The following is a 26,841-nucleotide window of genomic DNA, read 5'->3' as shown; positions in this document are numbered from 1 at the left end:
ACAAGTACTGCAAATTACTAATAATTACAGAAATGAAAATTAAATCAGTTCTGAAGTCCCACACCACACCTACTGAATTGGCCAAAATGACAAAAGAGAAAGATGACAAAAGTTGGAAGAAAACAGGCTCACTAATGCACTGTTATAAAGCTGTGATTTGGTATAACTCTTCTGGAAAACAATTTGGAACTGTCCAAAAACATCGCTAAACTATTCATTTCTTTCGACCCAACAATACCACTATTAGGTATGTATCCCATAAAAAACAAAACAAAGGAAAAGAATCCATGTGTACAAAAATATCTCACAGTTCTTTTCATGGTAGGAGAGAAACCTAGAAACAAAGAAGGTGCCCACCTATTGGGGGAATGGTAATGGAATATTTTTGTGTCATGAAAAATGACACAATGAACACTTTTATAAGATACTGAGAGGACATCTGTCTTTGAACCTAGGAGAACAATTATACAATGACAACAACATTATAAAGAAAAACAGTTTTGAAAGACATATACATATTTGTTATGAATTTTTTTGTTTCTTTTTATTGTTCAATTGGGGGAGGGGTGGAGAAAAGAGGGGAACAAAAATAACTACTTGTTAACTGGAAATAATAGTAAAATTATATTTTTAAAAAAGAACTGCCCTGAAAGAATTGTTTCTACCTGGCATTTGGTAAGCCAGAGAGGCAGCATAGTATTGGATAGAGAACCAGCCTAAGAGTTCATCCAGCCAGACCTAGATTCCTGTCCTGCCTCTGACACACAACTGGCTATGTCACCTGAGCAAGTCAATTAACCTTTCCATACTATTGACCAGTGGTATCAGACACAAACAGGAATGGGGGCCACCAAACTGTGTATGGAAGTAAGGATTGCTTCAGGCTGCATGTTTACTTGGAAAACCATATATATGTTAACCTCATCTGTGTTCTATTGTATTTTTATTGATTATGTTGAATAGTTCCCAATAACATTCCACTCTGGTTTCCCATACAGCCCCTGGGCTGCAAGTTTGACACCTGTGATTTAGACCACTCCCTGAAAACACAGAGAAAAGTTACTGAGAAGAGGCTTGTGAAAAATGATTCTCAGAGTTTCCCAGCCCCTGCTAGCCTCCTGCTCCCAAGTTCTTCAGAAGGACGTTACTGATAAGGAGATTGCATTGAATCTTCTTATCCTGGTCAAACCAGACTCAAGCCTGAATTGATTTTATCCTGCTCAGGCTTGGATGGAGACAGATTCTTCGGCATTCATAGCCCAAGACTGGGAGTAGCCTGGTATTGTAAGGGGGATATGGAGGATGGTCTGATAGGACAGATATTTCCTTTGTCCTGAGGTAGAATGATGGCTAATGGTGGGGAGATATCAGCCTCTGTTGAAAAGGTATACAACTAGGCACCCCAAATCCCAAATCGAGCCAGTTCTGGCTCTGTAACTCTCATGCAATGCATGTCTCTAGGTTGTGAGAGAAATAAAAATGTGAACACATGACGTAATTCAGTTTGTCTGTTTTGGGAGTCTACATGTTATAAGTTTTCTCACCTAGGAGTTCCCTTTAGTAATGAAATCTTCGATCTGGGTCCTGTCCCTGTTTGGGAGATCGCTGGGGCCTATGCCTTGTGACTTCTTCTCTCGATCTCGCCTTCTACAGGAAGCCTTTCACAAGCTCCCTACATGGCGGCACCTGCCCTCTGTAAATTATCTCTAGTTTTTCCGGTCTAGTTCTTCTTTGTACATAGTTGTTTACATGTTGTCTCCTCCACTAGATTGTGAGCTCCTGGGGCACAGGAACTGTCTCTTGTATGTCCAGCTCTTAGCACAATTTATGTTCCATGGGAGTTATTAAATAAATATTTGTTGATTGATTGACTTACTGAGGGAGGCACTTGAAAGGATAGTTTTTTATCTTTTTTAGGACTCAAAACTCCTTTCCAGAATTGGACACATGGACAAATGTACCAAATACAGCCTAGTTGATAGGCATGGGGAAGAGAGGGATAGGGAAGGAAAAGGGATACATCAGTTTAAAAGGAGAAACAGCTTCCTCTCTCTCCCTCTCCAGTGGACTGTAACTCTCTTTCTCACTGACACTTCCAATGAGGGGTGGGCCCTAGCACAGAACCTAGGTACCCTCCCCTTTCTTGGCAAAAATGACCACTGCCCATACATGGCAGCTAGAGCTAGTTCTGTGGCTTCCTCTTTTGCTTTTGTTCTTTCCCTAAGGGTGGATGAGTGATCTTGAGTTGGATATTCCTAGACATGGTGGGGCTTTGAGAATTCAAAACTCTTAATAGTCGACGAGCTACTTGGCCCCTCAATAAGACCTGATTTTCAGTAGGAGGCATTTCCTGCACTGGAAATGATGATCCCAATTGGAGGAGGAACAAAATTCTGGTTTGACTGCCCAGAACACTTTGGAGTTGCCTGAGCTATCCATATTAAGCTGGTGAAACAACCCGGGGCAGTACTACCCAGCAGTGTTAGTAACAGGTAACCCAGCCCCAGCGCAGAGGGGCAGCATCTGGCCTGACCCAGGAAGACACTGCTTGGTCCTAGCATAGCAGGGCAGTGCTTAGGCTTCAGCAATGGCAGTGGTGAGGTGCTTCAGTGCTTGTGCTTGGAACCCAATTCCAAGATCACATTTCTTCCTAGGTTCAAAAAAGTTTCCCTGAAAGTTTTCTCCCCAACCTAAGGACATTATGCCTAGCAATAACTCATGAATGGACCTCAGTAAGACAAACTACCTTTCCCCACAATTACTATGAGTGGGCCCCAGTAAAACAAACTATCTTTCCCCATCATAAGAACAAGATGACCTCTGAAGAAATTCTCTTTTAAAAATAGGACTATCTTGTAACCACAGAATTATCATGAATTGATTCCCAAAGTTATCACATTCAATCCAGAGGTCACACTATAGTCATCATCTCTCAAAGCTTGCTACAGATAATAACAGACCAGATGTAACATATCCCTGAGAAACCCCTTCCCCTGGTTTCCAATAGTGAACAATGCAGGTGACCATGGTTGAAAGTTATTACCTAATTAGCATATCTGCCAGATAATCCTCTACTTTTCCTATATAAGCTTTAGCATCATTCCTGTTAAGTTGCAAATTCCTTAAGCTTAGAATGTGAGATCTCTAAGGAGCTCTGCCCATGCCATATTGGCATTACAATAAACCCTTGCAACCTTGACTTAAAGAATCCTTGAGTCTGTGAATTCATTCCAGATGACCCTCTCCTGTACTCTGGTCTTTGGGGGGGTCCCTGAATCCCTTAAACCACATCAGGATTCAGCCTATTAAAGGAAGACACAGTATTGTCTTCCACTCAGGCCTCAACAGTGGAAGCAGCAACTGACCCTGACACAGGAGGGAAGTGGCACCACTTTGATCCTGTCAAACCCCAGTATTGATTGTGAACACCAAAAACCCCAAACCAGAGTTTGTTCTAAGAAAGAGACAAATGATTAGTTCAGGTCCATGTTTTTATTTCTCTCACAAGCTGGCAACATGCATTGCATGGGAGTTCAGTATAAAACTGGGATCTCTAAGGGGTCCAGTTCAGAACTGGCTCAATTTGTGATTTGGGGGTATAGGGTTATATGCCCTTTGAAAAGTAGGTGTTCCCAAGGGGTACCAATCAACTATGGTCAGAACACTGGGAGGTGGGCTACATTAAAATGAGGTCTTTAGTACATGACTTAAGTTACTTATTACCTTTTCAACAGGGGCTGATATCACCTTTCATCATTCTAACCTCAGAGGAAATACTTGTTCTATCAGACCAGCCTCTCCCTCCTTTCCCCCCCATCATGCCAGATCACTCCCAGTTTGGGGCTATCTAGGCAGAAGGATCTGTCTCCACCTAAACCTGAGCAGATTAAATCCGTTCAGGCCTGGGTTGGAGCTTGATGGATAAATTGAGGATAAGAAGATTCAATACAAGTTATCATCAGTAATATCCTAAAGGAGAGGCTAAATTTGTGAGAGGGAGGGAGTTGGAGGAAAACTCTCAGTCTCCAAGACACTAATTACTAAGATTTAAAATCATTTTTCACAGTCCTAATTTGGTAGTTGCAGCAGCACTCTTCCCAGAACAGGGAGATATCACTAAACCCTGGTCTGGAGGCAGGGAGTTACTGTTAGCAAGGATATAGATAAGGGCAGTGCTCAGTCCTAGCGTTTAGCCCTCCAAATCTCCAACTAGAGGACACTGCTAGCCACAAACCAGGAAGCAGTACTCTGACTGTTACAGGGGGAAATCACTAGGCCCTGGAATAGGTGGGCATGAGCCTGCTGTAGTGCCAAGCCTGTGGGCAATGACAGTACTCACATATTGCTTAGCCAGGTGCAGAAGGGCCGGGCTTAGGTCCCTAGAAATAAGGGACAGCAATAACAACCAAGAGCTCCAGAACAGGGAGGCAGGACCTGATCCTAGCACCCGGGGCAGAGTTGCTGATCCTAGTGGCAGCAGGCAAGGGCACGGGGATATAGGTCATAGCAGTATTAGATAAAAGTGGATAGTGGCATGGGCCATAGCAACAGCGGAATGGATATTGATATGGGTTGGAAAGGCAGACCCATTGTAACCCCTTACATGCTGTCATTTGGAACTGATAAGGTCCCTCCACATTGCTTCCAAAGTAGTACCCAATGGTCAACAGGAAGGGCTTGGAGAACTAAGGGAATAGAATTATGGGAAGGTCGTTTGCTTTCTAGTGACCTAGGGGGAGGTAACATTATTCTTGTCTGGAATAAACTGGGACACCTCAAGGTCTTTCAGCAATGAACAAATGTAGGTTTATTTAGCCACAGCAGAAGGATTTTCAATCAGGTATGTACTTAGAACCTTTAGCATTGAAACAGCTAAGCAAAACTCCCATTGTGATTCGCCAGTCAAGCATTCTGTGGCTGCTTTGTACTCAGGCTACGAGGAAGGGATGTCAGTAATCTGAACCCTTAGTCCTGTCTCAAGGAATATTTAAGGAAAAACTAGCCTAATCTGCATGTTGAGAAATGGTCAGATTATCGCTCCTGCCACACTATCTTTTTGCTTTAATGTTACTTTCCTTCCTCTAGAATGCAAGGCTTTTGCATCACAGAGATCAAGATTGTCTAACAGCAGTTCTAAAACTATTTAAGTGGTAGAAGATCCCTTTGAAGACTTTAGGCTCTTTCTAGACTTGTTAACGTAGGAGAAAGATCACAAGCCATGGCCCCTCTCTCAGTTGGAGTCATCATGTAGGTAAGAGGGCATGGCCCTGTGGTTCTTTTATCACTGTTGTTTTCATTCTTTCTTCTCTTAGGTAAGGGAGATGGAAATGACTACAATATTTTGCTCTTCAAAAGGTCAACAGAACAACTGGCCAGAAAGTGTAGCAGTGGAATCTGTTCAGCATTTTGTAGCTAGCCAATCCAACACGGAAGTCCCAAGCAGTATCTAAAAATCAGACACATCTAGTAGCTATGCCATAGTTGAATGTGACCTTGATATGGCAAATGCTCTGTAGAAACTGAATAATGTCTAAACATACCCTCCCCAAGAAACCAAATAGTCTAGGGGAGAGTGTGTCCCACAGCTGTGAGGGAGAAATCTTTTTTTTTCTTTTATTCTGGCTATATATCCAAGGTAAATATCCCCTTTTTAAAGTAGTGGGGGTGGGTGGGGGAGAGAAAAGAGACAGGCAAACAGATGGAGACAGAGAGAAACAGAAACCAAAAAAAGGAGAGAGATGGAGAAAGAAGGAGAAAGAAATTTACAAAAAGAAAGAAGGAAAGGAAAGGAGAGGAGAGGAGAGAAGGAAAGAGGAAAGTAACAAAGGAAAGAAGGAAGAAAGGAAAAAATAAAGAAAGGAAGAAAGGAAGGAAGAAATTGAGTTATCTTGCCATAATTTTAAGCTCAACAGAGAAGGGAAAGAACTATTTCTACCTCCTGTCCATTCAGCTTGTCCCTCTCTATTAGTAATAAGATTGAGTGAATTGAGGAGTCACTCAGAACTTTGGCAGTGATAATCAACCCTCACAGCTGTCATTCTTTTTTCCCTTGAAAAGATTTCATGACATTTATTTTCCCTTTTAAAAGAATTTATTCATAAACTTAAACCAGATTCAGTCATTTTTGTCACTATTGTATCACTTATGAAGACATAATCCATTAAAAGTTGTATCATACTGTCAAAATTATAGCATTTTTCAGTGAATTGATTCTGTAACACCACTGAATTGGCAATGAATTCATATCCATTATCCTTGGCTCTTTTAAGAACTAATTTGAAGATATTCCAATATTTTATTAATTGATAGATTAAACCCGAACTGAAAATTTGTGTCAGTTGAATTACTGGTTCCCACCCAGAAAAAATTTTCAGTTGCCTCTTATATATTTTTTTTTAACAGTTATCCATGCTTTTGAAAATTCTGTGGAGTAACAACATATATAAATAAATATAGGGAATGGGGACTGAAATGGTGATGAACATGACATAGGAAACTTCCAGGTGAGGAAACTCATCATTGTAGGTCAGCACCTTTTCTGCAACTTAGTCCTCAGGAATCTGGGTCACACTGGGTCACATAGATAGTGTATGTCAAAAGTGGGACTTAAACCCATCTTCCTGACTTTGAAGCCAGTTTGATATCCACTCTACAAAGGGCCCTTCCCAAAACTTCCATTTAAGGAGGGAGCCCAGACAGTATAAACCATTTGGGAGTTTACCTGCCAAGACACACATGAGAACTATATGAACACAATCACAAAATACTTCTCACATAAATAAAGACAGATCTAAGCAACTGGAGAAATATTCATTGCTCATGGGTAAGCTAAGCTAGTATAATAAAACAGGCAATATAACCTAAAGTAATTTAATTATTCAGCATCATACCAATCAAAATACCAAAGAATCATTTCATATAGCTAGAAAAAATGACAAAATTCATCTGGAGGAACAAATGGTCAAGAATATCAAGGGAAATGATGAAAACAAGTGAAAGAAATCAGCCTAGCAGTGCCAAATCCCAAACTATACTTCAAAGCAGTAATTATCAAAACAATCTGGTTGCTGTGTTGTGTGGTCATTTCAGTTGGTCCAAATCTTCGTGACCTCATTTGAGGTTTCTTTTTGGCAAAGATACTGGAGTGGTTTGCCATTTCCTTCTCAGTTCATTTTCCAGATGAGAAAACTGAGGCAAATGTGGTTAAGTAACTGGTACTGGATAAGAAATAGAGTAATTGATCAATGGGATATATTAGATACACAATAGACAGATATGTGACCACAGTAACCTAGAATTTGATAAACCCAAAGATCTCAGCTATTGAGGCAAGGACTCATTATCTGACAAAAACTTCTGGGAAAACTGTAAAACAATCTGGCAGAAATTAGGCATAGACCAATATCATAAACTGTATACCAACATAAACTCAAAATGGGTATGGGATTTAGACATAAAGAGTGATATAAGCAAATTAGGGAAGCATAGTAAAAATTACTTGTTAGATCTATGAATAAGGGAAGAGTTTATGACCAAAAATGAAATAGAAAGGATCATGGAAGTAAAGTGGGTGATTTTTATTACATTCAATTAAAATTTTTTCCACAAACAAAACCAATGCAGTCAAATTTAGAAGGAAAGCAAGAAACATGGAGGAAATGTTTATGATAGATTTCTCTGACAAAGGTTTAATTTTTCAAATATATAGGGAACTAAGTCAAGTTTATAAAAATAAGAGCCATTCCCCAATTGAGAAGTGGTCAAAGGATATAAAGAGACAGTTTTCAGAAGAAATCAGAGGTATCAAGAGTCATGAAAAATGCTCTGAATTACTAATAATTAGAGAAATGCACATTTAAACTATTATGAGGTATCACCTCATGTCTATCAGATTGGCTAACATGACAAAAAAGAAAAATGACAAACGCTGGAGGAGATACGGAAAATAGGTACACTAATGCACTGTTGGTGGAGTTGTGAACTTGTACAACCATACTGGAGAGCAATTTGGAACTATGCCCATAGGGCTATAAAGCCATGTATACCATTTAACCCAGCAATACTACTACTAGGTCTGTACTCAAAACAGATCAAAGCCAAACAAAGAGGACTCATGTGTACAAAATTTATGAATTTATAGAAACTCTTTTTTTGTGATGGCGAAGAATTAGAAACTGAGGAGATGTTCATCAATTGAATGAGTTGTGGTATATGATTGTGACTGAATACTATCATGCAGTGAGAAATAATGAAATGACCATTTCAGAAAAACCTGGCAAGACTTATATGAGCTGATGAAAAGTGAAGCAGAACTAAGCGGTACTAGGAGTAAAACAGTATTGTGATGGCCATTATCTGTAAAAGACTTAGTTACTCTGATCAACACAATGATCCACAACAATTCCAAAGAACTCTTAATGAAAAATGTTATCTACCTCCAGAGAGAGAACAGATGAACTCCAAATCTTTATTGAAATATATTTTCTTTCACTTTATTTTTTTTTGATTTTTTTCTTACACAATGTAGTTAATATGCAAATACGTTTTGCATGACTTCCCATGTATAATGGGTATCAAATTTTTTGCCTTATCAATGACTAGGGGATGATGGGAGAGAGTTTGGAGTTGACAATCATTTTTTTAAAATTGAATTAAATTAAATTTTTTTTTAAAGGAGGTGGTCCCTGTCAGCTATCTTTCTCTTCACTTTCCACTTGGCTACGCTCTCTGGACTTCTCCACCATTCCCCCTAACTGGGTGCCTTCCTTCCCTCCCCAGAGCTTTTCAGCTTCTTTTTGTGTATCTTCCTCTATCAAATTGTAAGTTCCTTGAAGGCAGGGATGGTCTCTTTTCATATTTGTATCCCCAGTACTTAACACAGCATCCAGCACATAGCAGGTGTTTAATGAACGTTTATTGACTGACCAACTCCTTTGACCTTTTAAAAATTATTGAGGATTCCCCAAAGAACTTTTGTTATTTTGAATTATATCTATCACTATTTGCCACATTAGAAATTAAAAGGTCTTAGCATTATTATGAAAATAGTTTTGACCTTGCAGACCCACAGAAAGGATCTAGGGGAGTCCCAGAGGTCTCTGCATTACATTTGGAGAACCACAGCACCATACCATGCTGCCATTCTAAAATACAATATAGAATTTTTGTATGCAAATGTGTTACAAGTGTTTTCTTGCATCCCTTTTATCAATAATCTTTTAAAAAATACTAACTTATTAATTGTTTAAAGTTTTGGAGAAGGAGGTTATTGCAACATAGTAAATTCATGCTTTCAATTGTTATTGTATCACATAAGTATGTACTACAAGGGGCCCTAGGGTACTAAACTGTGGGATATTGCAGTATCAGCAATGGTCCAACTCTGCCTGTATACTATGTATACAGTATCAATTAATTAATGAATACAATGTATAATTTATCCACCAGGAAACATTCTTTTCAAGCTAGAACCAAGTGGCCCCATCCAAGTTACTTTGAATCCTATGTAGAAGAGCCTTCCTAAAAGACTACAGTATTTCTAGTGGCAAAGCTGAAAGCTTCTAAATTACTCTTTCTCCCACAACCACTGTGCCTCAGAGCTAATGATTGATCTATCTAAAAAATCCATGCTGGCTGGGTTCTGAATTGTAGCCTAGGGGCTAATATAAAATATTACTCTGGATTATTAAAATAGAGAAAATCTACAATTCCCCTCCCACATCCTACAACCCGTTATCTCATTCCTGACTCCCTCTTCCTCTACACATTCATTAGTAAGACACAGTCACTCAATTCATAGTGGAAACATGGCTTATTAGCTAGCAAAATTCAGGGAACATTTTAAATACTCCCCAGATGGGAGGCATCTGCCAAACTAGCTCTTGGTCTCCTTCCTTGAATACCCCTAACTGGGAAGTATATACAAATGGAAAGATATGTGGGACCTAACTCAGTGGATCTTAACCTTTAAAAACAAAAACAAAAAGCAGGGGTAATTCAGGGAGAAAGTCTGGCCTCTGATTCCAACTTCTTCAGCTCCAGCTAATAGGTCTCTACCCCTCTGGAATTATTCTTAATAACAACAATCCTCTACTGTTAACAGTCCAAGAAGTATGATTCTGAAAATCTGTTTTATCCCGTGCACATAGCAAGCAAGGCTCTCTAATCTCTCTTTTGAGGTTCTCTGTCCCAAGTGGCTGACCAAAAGGCTCTCAAAAGCAAAAACAACAAAAGGCAAAGGAGACTGTCAGATTAACATTACTGAACCTGAAACCTCACCACTTCCATCCTCATTCTCCCACGTAGCTTCATCTCTCAGTACATCAGGAACAACCCCATTTCCAATGTGTTCCTGACTTAGTTTCCCCTATGGAAATACTTGGGGGGGGGGAGGTTCCTGGCTCCTACAAAGATGAAATATGTTGTAGCCACCTTCTACATTTCATTTACTTCTAGGCTCAAATGTAAATTTAACAAATGTTCATTGTGTATCTACTATGTGTTTGAGTAGCAATGAATAGTTAATGTGGAAGGGTATCCACCTATAGCAAATACATGGAAAGAAGCTGCCACATATTAGATTTAATAGGCTCATCATATGTTAAAAACACAAGGAAAAGTAAGGGAGGCATCCCTTGATATATGTAGTATTTGGCCAAGGAGAAGGTGCTTTGGTAAAATCTAGTAGGAGGAGACCTAAGTGTAAGCATGGATAACATCTCCATTTATAGGAGTGCTCAACAGCCAATTTATACTGGCTTTTGTGAACATTTACACTAGGAAACAGGCAAATGCTACAATCAGGGATTGATGTGTTGTTTTGTTGATCTTTTAGACACTTAAAGGATGGAGAAAATGTTAATAATATAGATTAAACTTTAGTGTGTTGTGCATACATATTTGGATTTTTTTTTTTTGGAGAGTCAGTTGTCAAACATTTATCAGCACACTTTCCCAAATATTTATTTGCTTTTGCCTCAAGGACTTATCTCTACTAGGTCTATGGGTCATTTTCCATTTGCATTTATATTATTGATCACTCTACTTATTGACTTCCTTGCTTATGGAACTTTGGCCATCTTAGGAGGTACTATTTCAATGTATTCCCATTGGATTTGTGACTTTCCAATAAAGTAATTATTCCTCTTTCTCTGAGCATTAGCTTTGCTAAAAAAAAATTCCTTTATAAAAATCCATGACTTTTCTGAAATCTCTGTGTTAATCATAGCAAAGATTACATGCTACCAAATTTCCTTTCACATATAAAGAAGAAAGGAAAATTAATAATAAAGAAAGAACAATGAGAAATTTCAGGAAACAGTTCATCTGGTTTGGAAGCAACCATTGGCTCTCAGTACTAGGTTCAGAGGCAAAATCACTTCTTTTGGCTTTAACCTTTTCCTCTCTTGGAACGGAAGAAGGGACAAAGCTCAGAATAATTGCAAAGTTAATGGGAACTGCTCTCCAAGGTACTAATTTGTATTGTTTTTCTAACCATTGTATTACACTTTGCTCCATTGAGCATAGTAGCGCATTGAAGTATCAGAAAGATGGACCAGGGAAATAGTCCCTCAGAAACCAGATGCACTTATCAACCCTGGCTGGCTATGTATATCCAAGACAGAGAGCAAATTTACTCTTTCAATTGTTCTCTTTCAGGATTATCACAGCACAGACCAAAAAGTACAAGTTAAAAACACACCATCTATGTGTTTTTAATGAGTCTCATCTAGAGAACACTTCATAGAAGAGGTAGTATTTACTGTCACTATTACAATAGATTATGCTTCATTCAAGAGACAATAGGGAAACACTGAAGGTTTTTGAGCAAGGAATACCTGACAAATCTACACATAAAGAAGATAAACATGACAGAGATAAGAAGGATGAATTAAATAGAAAGTGGAGATAGGATAGATGGAAAGACTTGTGTGAGGGATGTTGCAATAATCCAGGCAGGTGACAAACAGGGTTTGCTTATACTAGAGCAGTGATAGGAATAAAGAGGAGGGGATGGATGTGCAAATGTGTAGTGAGAAAGACCTGGTCACTGATTGGATAAAATGTAAGAGAGGGGAATAAGCCAAGATAACACTGAGGTTTCAAATATGGCAAAGCTGGTGAATGACGGTGCACAAAGAGAGATCACAAAATCAGAAAATAGAGGCTATACTTTAGTTGGCAAGAAAATAAACTTGGTTTTATACAGGTTAAGTTTGAAGGAATGTAGGATTACCAAGTAGACATGTTAAGAAGACAACTGGAGATATGGGACTGGAATTCAAAAGAGAGACCAGTTTATCAATCAACAGTAATTTCTAAAATGTCTGCTATGTACTAGATATTCTGCAAGGTGCTGGGGATACAAAGACAAAAAATGAAACTCTATACTGTTGAACTTACATTTTATTGGGGATCAAAACTGAAGATACAGATTTGAGAGTCATTAGGCCATTCAACAAGAATCTACTAGGTGATCCAGACCAACCCATGTCCAAAAGAATCCTGATAATAGCATACCCCACAAGTGGCTATTCAGCCTCTGTTTGTGTGTTCATCCTTTGTTGCCAAAGAAGACCATGCCATCAGAGAAATGATGAGATGACTTGCACTTGACTTTGTTTTGAGTGAGAGAGGGCTGTGCAGGTCACCAGCCTCACTTCTCCTCCAGAGTCATCTGAATCCAGTGACCAGATATTCATCAGGATGACTGAAGATGAGCCAGGAGGAGGCAACTGGGGTTAAGTGACTTGCCCAAGGTCACATAGCTAGTGAGTGTCAAGTGTCTGAGGTGAGATTTGAACTCAGGACCTCCTGACTCCTGCACTGGTGCTTTATCCACTATACTACGTAGATGCCCCTACTTGAAGACCTCCATGGAAGAGGAATTCACCATCTTTTGATGCAAGCCATTTTGCTTTTTGATAACTCTAATCAGGGGTGTGCTGGTAACAATTTAACAACTAGTTCTCTGAAAAAAAAATATGCACATGATACACTTCTAAGTTTAATTTGTATTAGTAACATTTTCTCCATCACTTTCTTAAGTCTAGACAATCAACAAAACAATAAATCAAGCCCTGTTTTATAGCATTTGTCCATTTCCAAGGTATAAGTGCTTACAATGAAAATTTTCAAATTGGATTTTGAGAGACAGTATAAACTGGCTCCAGGACATGCCTGGCTCTAATTCACATTCCTGACTCTAATTGTTGGCCAGTTTTTCCTGGCATTAAGTCAAAATTGGCTTCTGCAACTTCCACCTATTGGTCTTCTGGGCCAGTACTGTGCTCAATACTGGAGATACAAAGACAAAAATGAAATATATCCCTGTCCTCATGAAGCTTATTTTTTATTTGCATGGTGGGAGGGGGAGATGGAATTATGACATATACACAGAGAAATAAACTTCACAATAAGGAGTGGTGGAGTCACAGGAAAGATCCAGAAAAAGTGCTTTTGGAAAATTTGAGGAGGGAAATACTAGTTTCAGGTAGGGAAATCAAGGAAGGTTATATAGAGTAGATGGTACCTGAGTTTAAGTAAAGATTCTGAAAGGTACAAATGAGGAGGGAAATACATTCTAAGCATGGGAGATACCCCACAAAAATTTATTGAGATAGGTCAAATATAGAGGGACAATTGGCAGAAACATAGAAAAGTCATGTGACACAAGACTAAAAAAACAATTTGAAATCAGATGGTGGAGTCCCTTAAATATCCTCTGGAATTGTTTGGGCAACTTCTAAAAAAAGGGTACAGGGGACTAAGGGATAATATTGTTGGGCACCTTGCTTTCTGATAATATGGGGAAGTGAAACCATCATTATGTAACTACGGCTGATGTGTATTTATTTGGAAGAAAAAATATCCCCATCTGACTTTTCTGAGAATTCTGAATTACTAGATGGGAGTGAGAAAGAGTCCTTATTTAGCTCCTCTAGAGCAAGGGTATATCCCCTTCACAAAGGCCTCAAAGGTGGCAAATTTTTTTATATCATTTTCCTGATGTGGTTCAAGGAAAGAAGAGTGGTTTTGGGATGTGGGCCAGGGAGTTCTGATTTGGCAGCAGTATGTGGAAAGCCTTAATATTAATTTAGATTGCATGACAGTACATGAAAGAGGCTTATGACTTTTTAGCTACTTTACTACAAAAGACTCTGATGTGTGATAAAGAACTGTTAACTATGCCAGAAGTGTTTATTATGTGGCCCCATTATTTATGGGTCTTCTCTTGCTCTAGAAGAAGAAATCTATGAAGGTACTAGAGATGACCTCTGTGCTGTACCTTTGATGTGCTTTTTCTGGTTCATCTTCATCACCTTCCATCAGAAGGCCTGCAGTAAACTGCAAAGATCTGACATCACCCTCCACATGGAACAATTGTTGAGATGTGAGACTTGGTCTTTCTGAAGGAGGGAGGAAAAGATTAGGATCTCTGGCTTTTGTTTCCACATTTTTTTTCTTCATTTCTCTGGTTATGGTGACTCCTTGGAGTATGTGATTACTTTTTTTCTTTTTCTCTTTAGTATTATCCATGCCAAGAGGACTGTCCTATATGAATTTAAAAGGTGAAAGTTCCTCTAGAAGATCCTTAAGACCTTTCCGCTGAAGAGTGGTATGTGATAGATAAGCATTTCTCTGATGCAACTTTTTTAACCCCTACTCTACATGGGGGTGGGGTGGGGGTAAAGTTATCTTCTTTCCCTGATCTTTATAGATTAGTGTTCCCTAAAAGTAGGCAGAACTATCCCCAGGATTGTATTTGACTTCCTGATGCAGTTTATTGGTGAACTAAAAGCATAAATAGTCCCAGTCTTGGGCAATCAGGGCCCCTCAGACTTGGTAGATTTCTGAAGATCTCCTAAGTCACCATGTCCTTCACCATGCCCTGCTCCACTGACCAGACTTGTTTCCATTTGGAGGCAAGGAGGGCCATGTCCAGAGAAGCTGTACCACTGTATCCTAATTGAATGTCCTTGTTTTATTTGAGCAAAATAAACCTCTTTTTAAAAACTGCTCAATGGCTTTTAAATGCCTCATTTTGTTTCAACATAAAACCTGAACCAAGAGAATGTTGGCATTGAAACTGTCTCTGACAAAGACTTTAATCACATGAATGAAGGAAGCGAGGAGGCAGAGATGAAAAGGGAGAGAGTTCCAAGCATGGGGGATGGGCACTGGAAATGCCCAGAGTTGGAAGATGGAGTATCTTGTGTGAAGAACAGTAAAGAGGAAAGTGTCCCTGGATCATGCATTATTAGAAGGCGTGGGAAAAGGTGTAAGGAGACTAGAAAGGTAGGAAGGGACCAAGTTATAAAGCGTTTTAAAAGCCAGAATATTTTGTATTTGATTCTGGAGGTAAAAGGGAGTCACTGTAGTTAATTAAATAGGGAGTGATATGGTCAGACTTGTAGTTTAGGAAGATGAGTTTGATGAATGATGGACTGGAGGAGGTGGGGAGAGACTTGAGACAAGGAGACTAATCTTCAGGCTATTGAAATAGTTCAGGTATGAGGTAGTGAAGACCTGAATCGGGGTGATGGCAGTGCCAGGGAGAGAGGAGAAATACAGAGGAGAAATATTACACAGTTAAAAATAATATATACAGGAGGATGTGAGAGAGTAAGAGTTTAGGATGATACCTAGACTGCAAGCCCGAGTGACTAGGAGAATGGTGATATGCTAAGGAGACATAGGAAAATTAGGAAAAGGGCAGGATTTAGGGAAAAGATATTGAATTCAATTTTGGGTATGTTGAGCTTAAGATATTTGGCTCAAAATGTCTGATAAGCAATTTGAGATGTGAGATGTCAAGAGAGATGTTACAGCCGGATAATTAAATCTGAAAATCACGTGCCAGAGTGATAATAGTTGAATCTATGGGAGCAGATGAGATCACCGAGTGAAATCATAGAAAAGGAGGAGAAAAAGGGACTTAGGACAGAGCCTTGGGGACATCCATGTTTAAAGGGCATGAACTGGGTAAAGATCCAGCAAAGGAGGGAATGGTCAGAGAGGCAGGAAAATCAGGAGAGCGCAGTGTCACAAAAACCTAGAAAGAAGTGAATAGCAAGGATTATCAAGGAAAAGAGAATGATCCATAATGTCAGAGATTGAAGAGAAGTTAAAAAAAAAAAAAAGATGAGAAATGAGAAAAGGCCATTAGATCTGTCCATTAGGAGCTCATTGGTACCTTAGGTTGAAATATGGTAGGGTGATTTTGACTCCATCCTTACACATGTACCACAATTTGTCAAGCCATTTCCCCCAATTGATTGGCATCTTCTTTGTTTCCAAGAAAATCTTCTTTCTAGGACCCTACAGGTTGACTTTAACTCAGTCCAACTTTCATTTTCTAGCATTAATATTACTGACAAAAAAAAAATATTACTGACCAGTTTACAATTAGTGCTTCCAACCAATCAAAAGCTACATGGAAGCCAACCTGTTCCCTACATTCTTTACCCTCCTCCAATACATATTTTAGTGAAAACATAACTAGTGTAGCCCTGCCTTGTGATACAGATAGCTCAGAATCCACCAGTAATGGATGCTTTAGAACTGGGAATCCTGGGAGGGCTGCATGAAGAATTACTGGTGGAGAATTCTGAAAGTAGGACTCTAGAAGACAAAGAAGGATAAAATGGAATCTGATGCCTTTAGGTGTGTCCCCCATGTTGGGAATATACATGGAGAGGCACCCAGGGTTGCCTCAGTTCTTTCCTTTTGAGAGCCTATGATGAATAGCCTCTCCTGACACTGAGGGAGGTATGGATGGCCCTGAGGTTGAGGAACATGAGGCACTATTCCTTTAAAACATTCTCCTTCTGCTTCTACTCTGAACTTCAGAGAAGGTCCCTCTGTTAAGTGTCCCTCTCCAGGGTCTAAGGAGGACACAGCCATTTCCTGCCCTTCTAGTCCCTGGCTGCTATTTTCAATGAATTGTGCTGGCCAGCTCTCTGTGCCCATCTCCCTGAGCTTTCTCTTTATCCCTTCTCTCCATCAGTTATCTCACTGTTAGATAAAAGAAATTAGTATGCTTACCCTTCCCCCCTCTTTTTTGCATGTATTGTTATTTGTGGGACAGATGTGGGGAACACTGATGACCAATCATGGGAACAGTAGCCATGTCCTGGGCTTTTCCCTGGGAAATCACCACACACAGGAACTTCCTGTAATAGCTTTCTAAACAGTCCAAGGTGATAAGCAGTGACAAATTAGGGACCTACAAAGAATGATCACTCTCTACATAGACTATTGTTGCTAGTGAGTCAGAAAGTGGGAAGAGGAGAGGGACTTGCCAGGGAGGCTCTCCTAGGTCCCTCTATCTCATCTTCCTTTACTCTTTTTTTCTATAAATGGAGTTATCCTACCATGATGTTACATGTGAAACATCAGACTTCACGCATCACTGTGTAATCCCTCTTTATGTGACATGAACATTTAAAGCCTCTTGATACGTATTATATAATCTCCTTACTTTAAAGAATGTTCTCATGTAATCTCCTACATTTTAATTTTCAGCTTTAATTATAACTTCTTGAATAGTTAAATTACATGCTGCAGAAGCCTGCAATGCTTTCTATAGTATGAAAAAATAAATAAGCACAAAAGAAAATTATAGAGGATCCACATTTAAACAATTTCAAAGTTTTTGTTTTCAGTAAGTGCAAAAGAGAGTTATTCAATTTTATGGATATATTCTCATATTATTAAGATAATTTATTTTTCTTTCTGCTTTGTGCATAGTTCACAAACACTAAAATCTGCATCTGTATTGTATTCCAAAAATTCTTAAGGAAAAATAAAATCCTATTCTGAATAATTTATCAATGGAAATGTGAAGTAATGGAAAATTAATGAGTTGGGACAAGAGAATCATTATTCTAAGCTCCTTGTGAGTAGGAACTGTTTAATTTTTTTGTATATGTATTCTCAGCAAGTAACACAATGCCTGGCACATAGGAGGTGCTTAATAAATATTTATTGATTAATTGAGCCTACCCTCAAACATCTATATCAGAAAACTAGTTGCATTTCTTCTTTTGCCCTATCCTTCCTTTTGTACAGAAAGCAATGATATTGCTTTATCAAAAGAGGGTAGTCCTTAAAATTCAAAGTTCAAGTTGGAATTTTAGTATGCCCAGGGCCAGCACTATGCCTTTGGTGGTTTTCATAGCTTCCTACCTCCATTTTCAGTTCATTCATGCTAGCACCATCTCCTATCCAGTATCATCTTATTCTCATCTAGATGTTAAACTAATTCCCTAAAATTTTAGCTGATAACAGCTTCCGGGGATGGGAAACCTGTAGCCTCGAGGCCACATGTGGCCCTCTAGGTCCTCAAAGGACCCCACTTGAGGACCTAGAGGGCCCCATGTAGACGTCAGGCTGCAGGTTCCCCACCCCTTACTAAACTATTGTCTTTTCCAGTAATATTTACATCTTAATAAGGAAACTCTAGAAGAAAAGCCTTCCATCTCTAAAGCAATGAATCTCAAATGGCTCAGGGGACATATTTAGGGGAATGGGAGGAAACTGCTAGGTACAAATCAAATCAAATCAAATCATATCATTAAAATGGCCAGCCATCTATGCATACCAGCAACCTGATTAGCAACTAACTATGTTCCTCTCTAAAGCCTACAAAGCAGGGGCTGAGTGTGGAGTTCTGTTTGTAGCATAAGCTAGACAAAGGAAGTTGCTTATGCTCCTTCTAAAAGAATTTCACTTTGACTTCTCTTCCTAAGACTAGACTCTCAGAATTTTCAGTCTTTACAGATCACTTAGGAAAATCCTCAGCATCAATCATTCACAGAGCTCAGTGATCTATGATTATAGACCATTTATTTATAATGTTATTGCATATTTTTCTTCTTTCTATATTAAGTTTTATAGCTTTACTCTTGCTTCTTTCATTTGGCTATCCTTACATAAATTCATTTTTGAAAATATATTTTATTTTTAATTTCTGTTTTTACACCACCTACATTTTCCAATGTATCTTCCCCTTATTTTCTCCCAGAGAGTCATCTCTTATGAAGAAGAATGAAAAAAAGTAGGAAAAAATGTTCCACAAAAACTACCCAGTGTAGTGAAGAAGTATGACATTATATTCAGTTTTCCATACCCATAGACCCCCACCTCATCTCTCTTTTTTGGACTCAATTTTAGTTTACAAATTAAGTTCTAATCAGTGTTCAAAAGAAGGTAGAAGAATCAGGGGTGGTCAGATTGCTCTTCCTTCCCTCTTTCTCTTCCTTCCTTCCTTCCTTCCTTCCTTCCTTCCTTCCTTCCTTCCTTCCTTCCTTCCTTCCTTCCTTCCTTCCTTCCTTCCTTCCTTCCTCCTCCCTCCCTCCCTCCCTCCCTCCCTCCCTCCCTCCCTTCCTTCCTTCCTTCCTTCCTTCCTTCCTTCCTTCCTTCCTTCCTTCCTTCCTTCCTTCCTTCCCCCTCCCTCTCTTCCATCTTTCTACATATATTTATTAACTACCTATCATATTCAAGGAACTCCATTCCAAGAATGAGAAGCAGAGTTAACAAACACACAGAGATAAAAGAAAATAGTACTTTTTAGAGACAAAGAGTAGTTCCATTTGGCTGGAATACAAAGTCCATGGAGAGGAATACATTAGGTTCATGGATTATAAGATTAAAGAATTTAGGGTTGGAAAGTGTGAGGGCAAGCAAAATAGAATCTTTTGCTGTTTTTGTTTTAGTATAATCAAGTGCCTCTGACTGAGTCTTGCCTTTATCAACCAAGAGTCTTTACTGGGAGTAAAGTAGAGAAAGAAGAGTTTCTTTAACTAGAAACAGTATATGTATTTATACTGTTAATTATTTTAATGCAGTTAAAGATCTTCCCCATCCAGTAATGGATCTGCCCATTAAGGAGAGCTTGATTAGGGAAGATTTGTGGGAAGGCCCAAGTCTTTTGTTAATGAGGAACTGGTCCTCAAAGGTTGTGATGCCCTCTGGTTCTAAAAAAGGTATAAATATGCGGAGTTGAAGTTTTACTTTGGGGCTTACTGGAAGTGTTTGTTTGGCCAGATGAGGACTTTGGGAAATCTCTAAGGAACCCCCCAGCTTTGAAAAACCAGATGTAAGTGCTTCCCTCTCTGGTAACTATGGTCTAACAGTTGGACCTTGATGGTCTCTTGATAGTCAGGCAGAGGAAACCATGTCTGTTGATCTTTGATTTCTCTGTATTTTCTTAAAGGTCAGGGTGCTGACTCCCTTGAACCAGGTGAATGATATATGTGCTTGGTTAAAGGAATTCTACATGTACTTGATTACAGTGATTGTTAACTCCTCAAAAGTTGCCTTTCCTTTTATGAATGCAGATCTAAGAACTTGTGGTAGTAGGCCCCCTGTGTATGTTGGGGTACTTACTGATAACAGAAGTGTCCTTGGAGAACTCTAGTCCAACCATACCAATTTACAGATGAGGAAAATGAGGTCCAAAGAGGTGAAGATAATTGCCCAATGAAAGTAAAGAACAGAGCTAGTATTCCAACTTAGGTCCTCCACTTCTAAATCCAGTGTACTTACTAACATGCTGTTTAATATGCAGTAAAGATGGGAAAAGTATCATGATATGAGATTGTGAAGGAGCTTGAATGTTAGATAAAGGAATTTCAACTCATATTTAATTTCTTAATACTTAATATTATTCATATTTATTTTTTCATATTGAACTCATTTAATTTTAACTCATTGGAAATTTAGATGTATGAGTAAGACATAGGGAGTCAGTGAAGATTTTTGAAGAGTGTAGTGACATACTCAGATCAATGCATAAGAAAAATTATCAGGAAAGATATATTGGAGAGTGATGAGTGAAGATAGGAAAATGTCTTACAATAATCTAGGGAGGTGAGAATGACTGTGTCTACACAATAGTGGTAGTGGGAAATATATGCAAGAGATTGCAGAGTCACAAAATCTAAGGGGTGGAAGGGACCTCAGTGTCAGGTCAGTTCTTTTGGGAATTCAGTCGTGGCTTGAAAACTTAGAGTGACATCTTAGCCTAAAAGGGTCAGGGTCTCCCATTGCATCCTGAGGAATATCCGGTCACTGGATCCAGATGACTCTGGAGAGAAAGTGAGGCTGCTGACCTGCACAGCCCTCTCTCACTCAAATCAAAGTCAACTGAAAGTCATGTCATCATCTCCCTGATGTCATGGTCCTCTTCAAAGATGAAGGACAAACCCAGAGTAACATCAGTCAGTCAATAAGTATTTAATAACTACTTAGTATGTTCCAGGGATTGTGCTAAATAGTGAGGATACAAAAAGAGACATAAGACAGTCTCTGCCCTCAAGGAGCTCACCATCTAATGACACAAGGGAGATGTGATCCTGTGATTCTGTGGAGGTAGAATAAACAAGATTTTCATAACAGATTGGTTATCTGTGGTGATGAAAGTGAAAGAGTAAATCAAAACCAAGCCAAGATTTTGAACTTCATAGATTGATTAGTGGTGCCACAAATAGAACTATTAATTCATAAGAAGAAGCAAGTTTATGGGAACAGATAAGCTTACACTTATCTAAATTCATTTTCCCACCTCCCATTCTCACTAAGAGGGTGAGTCCCTACAGGGTTCTGATTCTGCCCTCAGGAAGCTAGGTGCTAACCTGAGGCGTGACTTTTAAAATTATTGCTGATGAGCCTCTATCCAGTGTGCCCCCATTGATTATCAATTAGGCAGTAGAATTAATTAAATTAAATTTTAGAAAGGCATATTTACTAAGCAGATACATTGAAGATAATTATTATAAAATAATCCTTCCATAATTCAAGACCACTCAGTTTCTCGCAGCTGTATGCAGGGTCTGTGGGGGAAATGGACTAAGGTTTAGAGAGTACATGTGGCAAAGGGATAACATCATTCCTGAATTTTGGAAGTCCTTTTCTCCTTGTGTGGAGTCTTCATGAAATTACAAAATTTAGACAAAATTCTCTGATGGGCTGTGAGGGTCAGTGTGCTGATAGAGTCTTGAAGCAGTTTTTCTTTGATGTGTCTAAATGTGTCCTTGGCATGTCCCTCAGAACCTGATGCACCCACTGCCTACAGTCACTGTTGCTTCAGAAACATCGCTGCTGACATTCATGGTGAGTCTAATCTCCTGACCTTTCAAATTCCACAAGGTCAATGGGGGGGGGAGGGAATGTAGCACTCCTTTTGGGTTCATTTCTCCCTTCCACCTTCATTGTAGTCCTGTTATTTAGGCACATCTACATTCTCACGGAGCCCTAAGGCTTGACATTTTCCATGCTGAAATATCCCTTCTCTGAAATAAAGAGGCCCAGAGATGTGTCTAATTCTCTCAGTCAATTTCAATACATTTCCTGTGGCTTCATCAAAAGTGCTTCACTCCTCTCAAATTGATTAAGGATTTTCTCAGACCTAATTTATACCCTTGATTAAATAATTTAACAGAGGTATCTAAAATTTGTTCACCCTTAGTTTCTGTTTTTTATTGCTTGATTAAATAAGGAACTCTGAATTCTCTGCATCTATTTGGAGGGGATTAAATCTTCACCCTTACATACATGTTGAAATTGAGGTGCTGATGAACATATCTAGATGGAAATGTCATAAGCAGTTGAAGATGAAGGTCTAGAGATCAGAAGAGAAGTCAGGTCTAGAAATGAGGTGCATGTTTGGAAAGTGTCTCAATAGAGGTGGTTAGTTGAAGGTGTGATACTGAATGAAATTGCCAAAGTAGAGCTATATGAGAAGAGGGTCAAGGTCTTGGGGAACTTCCATTTTAAGGGCTTGAGAAGATGATGAAGGTAACTGGACCATAGTTCTAAATCTTGAAGGGACCCTAGAGGTCTTCTGTTCTAAAATTCTCATTTTAAAGATGAGAAAATTGAGACCCAGACAAGTAAAGTGACTTGCCAAGATCACACATATAGTAAGTGGCAGATCCAAGAGTGAATCCAGATTCCCTGACTCAAGATCCTTCATTCCTCCTACAATACATCACTGACTCCCCAAGGAGATGGCAAAGGAGCAGTTAGAGACAGACAAGGAGAACTAGAACAATGGTCTCCACATTTTTTTTCACACAGTCCAACAAGTAAAAAAAATTACCTCCTCCAATATATGTATATTTATTTATTTATAAATTATATATGTCATCCTTAGCCTTGGACATTTCAAACAGGATATTCCAGAGAAATCTCCAACATAATCCATACTTCATATGCATCAAAGTCATTCTTTTCTCTCCCCCTGATTCTCTCCTCTTTCAGACTTGCCTGATTCTGTTAGAGGCACCATCATTATCCTAGCCTTCCAGATTTTCAGGCTTCACATTGTCCTCATCTCCTCACTCTTTCACTCCACATTTCTAACTGGTTGTTAAATCTTGCTGTTTTTACCCTTACACCATCTTTCATATCCAAGGATAAGCTAAAGCTAGCTCATGCTGACTCAGAAGAGCTGATTGTTGAATCTTCAGCATGATAATTTCCACCTCAGAAAAGAGCAAAGGCTACAAATCAGGGCTTGATTTATTGATTTGTTGATTATACAGACTTAAGAAAACATGGGGAAAATGTTAAAAATGTAAATTAAACTTAAAGGTGTGTCTTGTATACATTATATTTTTGGAGAGCAGAATATTAAATTTGTTTACCAGCACACCTCTGCTCACATCCTACCTCTTCTCTGCACTTGCATAGTCACTTCATGAACTCTCATGAATATAGCACATGGCAAAGAGTCAGAGGTTGATCTCAAGTCCCTGGCTACCTCTTTTGTGTTCCCCTGCTCCCAAAGAAGGTGAAACCATTAGGGATCTTGAAAGATGGACATAATCAGTCTTGAAGGTTACTCATTGAGTTTGAGAGGTCTGCTACTGGTGACTCCATGGGAGATACCTCCTGCAATTATGCCTTTATGTGAGGAAAAGGAGAACACCACTAGGAAGATGAGAGACACTCTAAAGATGTGCACTTTGAGTTACTGCTTACACAATAAAGACTGAAAGTGAAACCAGAAGACTCACAAGTCTCCCAAAGATCTTTCCCAATTCTAGGGATAGCATACTAGAGGTGATAGATTATAGGATATGTTTTAAATGTGTGTTAATAGATGCTTATGAATATTTGGGTGTTAAGCACTTATTTTGTGCTAGAGGAAATCAGTAACTTTCTTTCTCTGATATTTACTACATTGTATGTAGAGTAACAGACCCCTGTTAATTCCTTTTGGAAAGATCCTAGACATACATTATTTCTAAGTTTTGTTTTAGAGATTTTCCTTAGCATTCTACATTGGGGCTTGGGGCATAATGAATCTGACACTATGAGAAAAGACTGATCTTCCTTATTTGGCGTCAACCTCCCCTGTGAACAGAATTTAATCTGTGTGAGTTCAAAACAGGAGCCATTTATGGGAAAAAGGTATCCTTGTATGTCATAAGTTACATATAATTAAATGGATTTAGAACTGCTTGGATCATTGGACGCAAAGAGCAGTTAGTTATTAATGAGTATTTGTCACACTGTCAGTTGAATATCCCAGTGACTTGTGCTTGGCCCTGTTCTGTTTAATGTTTTTACCAATGACTTGGATAAATACATACATATATCAATTAATCAGTCACCAAGGATTTATTAAGTACCTACCATGTTTTAGGCACTATACCAGATACTGTGGAGGTAAAGACAAAAAAAAAAATGGAACCATTTCTGCTCCCATGGAGACTTCTTTCAATTAGAGAAGACAACATATACATATTTATATATGTATGTACAGAATAAGTGGTGTCAGCTAGATGGTATGCTAGATAGAGCACTGGGCTTGAAATCAGAAAGATTCATCTTCATGAATTCAGATCTGGCCTCAGACACTTCTTAGCTGTGTGACCCTGGGCAAGTCACTTAACCCTCTTTGCCTCAGTTCCACTTCTGTGAAATAAGCTGGAGAAGGAAATGGCAAACCACTCCAGTATCTGCCAAGAAAACTCCAAACAGGACATAACTAAAATGACTGAACAACAACCTAGAATAAATACAAAATATATAGAGGATATTTGGGATGGGAAGGCAGTAGCATTTGGTGATTGTGCTGCATAGAAGATGGGTGATTGTCTTACACCTCAAAGGACTTGAGGAATTCTAAGAGGAAGAAGAGAGCAGGGAGTACCTTCCAGGCATGAGAGACAACCAGTGCGAAGGCATGGAGACAGGAGTCGAGTGTCATGTATTGTTTGGACAGCGGAACACAAGAAGGGGAGTAATATCTAATAATTCTGGGATGACAGATTTGGGCTCAGATTGTGAAAGGCTTTAAAAGCCACAAAGAGAAATTGATTGCTGAACCTAAAAACATCAAAGGCAGCTAATTGGTGCCATGGTGCACAGAGCAAAGAGCCTGGAGTCTGTGTGACCCTGGGTGAGTCACTAAATCTCTGTCTTTCCTCAGTTTTCTCAACTATAAAATGAAAATAAAATTAGTACCTATCTCCTAGAGCAGTAGTGAGGATCAAATGAAACATTTGTAAAGCCCTTAGCATAGAGACTGGCATAGAGTAGGTGCTATATAAATACTCATGTTCCTTCACCCTAAAGGCATTGAGGTTTGGCAATTAAGAGCTCATTGGTAAATTTGGAAAGAGTTCAATTTCAGTTCAATGATGAGTTTGGAAGCCAGACTTACTGTAAAGGATTGAGAAGTAAGAAGAGAGGAAATTGAAGCCATGAGTCTAAACGGCTTTTTCTAGGAATTTGACTGAGAAAAGGAGGAGAGATATAGGATGATAGCTTGAGGGGTTCATAGGATCTAGTGAGGCTTTTGCTTATTTATTTTTTAAAAATTTATTTGTTTTAGTTTTCAACATTCATTTCCACAAGATTTTTTGTTTATCTTTTAAAGAGGAGGAGGCTTGGGCATGTTCTAAGGTAGGAGAGAAGGAAGCAATAAAAGAAAATGGCGAAAATTAGTGATTGAGAGGGAAGATGATTGAGGGGGCAATTTGCTGATGAAAACTGGAGGGTATGGGCCTATGTAGTGTAGTTGGCCCTGGCACTAATAAAACCATTGCATTATTGGGGACTGGAGGAAAAAAGAGGAAAGTGAGGCATGACGGCTAAGAGTTCTGAGATTAAAGAGGAGAATGAAAAGGGAGCTCAAAGTGAATAGCAATTAGCCTCAATTTTCTTTGTAGAGTAAGAGACTGAGGTCTTCCCCTAAGAGTTTAAGGTAGGGGGGATATGTGAGAGGCTTGGGGAAAGAAGAAAAAGTTTGGAAAATAGTCAGTAAACATTTATGAAGTGCCTACTACGTGCTAGGTACTGTGCTAAGCTCTGAGGATACAAATACAAAAAAAAGTTCCTGCTCTCAAGGATCTTACAATCTAATGGGAGAAGACAATACACTAAGAGAGAAAAGGGAGAGGTGAGGAAGGGAGATACGTGGTGCGGGGGCATAGTGGAAAAGCCAAACAAGTCCCAAATGAGTGTAGCTAGGTCAGAAATGTCTGACTCTCAATAGGGAGTAGGATACATAATCCATCAGGGAAGTAATAGGATTGCCTCCCTTAATCAAGGATCTAGCTGATGTTCTGTAAGATTAGTTTTTAGAACATTTTTAGAGTTTTTAAAGTTTGATTACAAAATTCGAAGATGATACAAAGGCAATAGTGATTACTAATATATTTGATGACAGAGTCAGGATCTAAAACAATCTTGACAAGCTACAGAATTGGATTAAGCCAAATGACATAAAATTCTATAGGGACAAGTGTAAAATTTTATATTTGGATTAAAAAAATAAAACAACTCTTAAGAAGCATGAATTGGGAGAGACATAGCCAGACAGAA

General features: G+C 38.9%; 1 protein-coding gene and 1 long non-coding RNA gene across 4 annotated transcripts in view; one reads left to right on the top strand and one right to left on the bottom strand.

Moving 5' to 3' along the window:
- The first annotated feature begins 4,773 nt into the window (after nt 1–4,773).
- The window catches only part of LOC140534327 (uncharacterized), a 74,199-nt gene continuing 52,131 nt past the window's right edge, over nt 4,774–26,841 (top strand). Inside the window, exons 1-3 of one of the 2 annotated variants that reach the window (XR_011977249.1) lie at nt 4,774–5,247; nt 14,529–14,617; nt 22,054–22,116. This is a non-coding gene — a long non-coding RNA (uncharacterized lncRNA). Of the gene's footprint in view, nt 5,252–14,528; nt 14,618–22,053; nt 22,117–26,841 lie in introns of both variants that reach the window. The other variant, XR_011977248.1, reaches the window with a different exon arrangement.
- USP15 (ubiquitin specific peptidase 15) overlaps nt 6,956–26,841 on the bottom strand; it is a 196,257-nt gene continuing 176,371 nt past the window's right edge. Inside the window, exon 22 of one of the 2 annotated variants that reach the window (XM_072655244.1) lies at nt 6,956–7,217. In XM_072655244.1, the coding sequence (XP_072511345.1) occupies nt 7,164–7,217 (54 nt within the window). In that variant the 3' untranslated portion in view covers nt 6,956–7,163. Of the gene's footprint in view, nt 7,218–12,387; nt 12,971–26,841 lie in introns of those variants that run through there. The other variant, XM_072655245.1, reaches the window with a different exon arrangement.

Source organism: Notamacropus eugenii, chromosome 3, assembly GCF_028372415.1.
Source record: "Notamacropus eugenii isolate mMacEug1 chromosome 3, mMacEug1.pri_v2, whole genome shotgun sequence".
Classification (NCBI taxonomy): domain Eukaryota; kingdom Metazoa; phylum Chordata; class Mammalia; order Diprotodontia; family Macropodidae; genus Notamacropus; species Notamacropus eugenii.
Note: the sequence above shows the minus strand (reverse complement) of the source record. Positions and strands in the feature narration are given on the sequence as shown.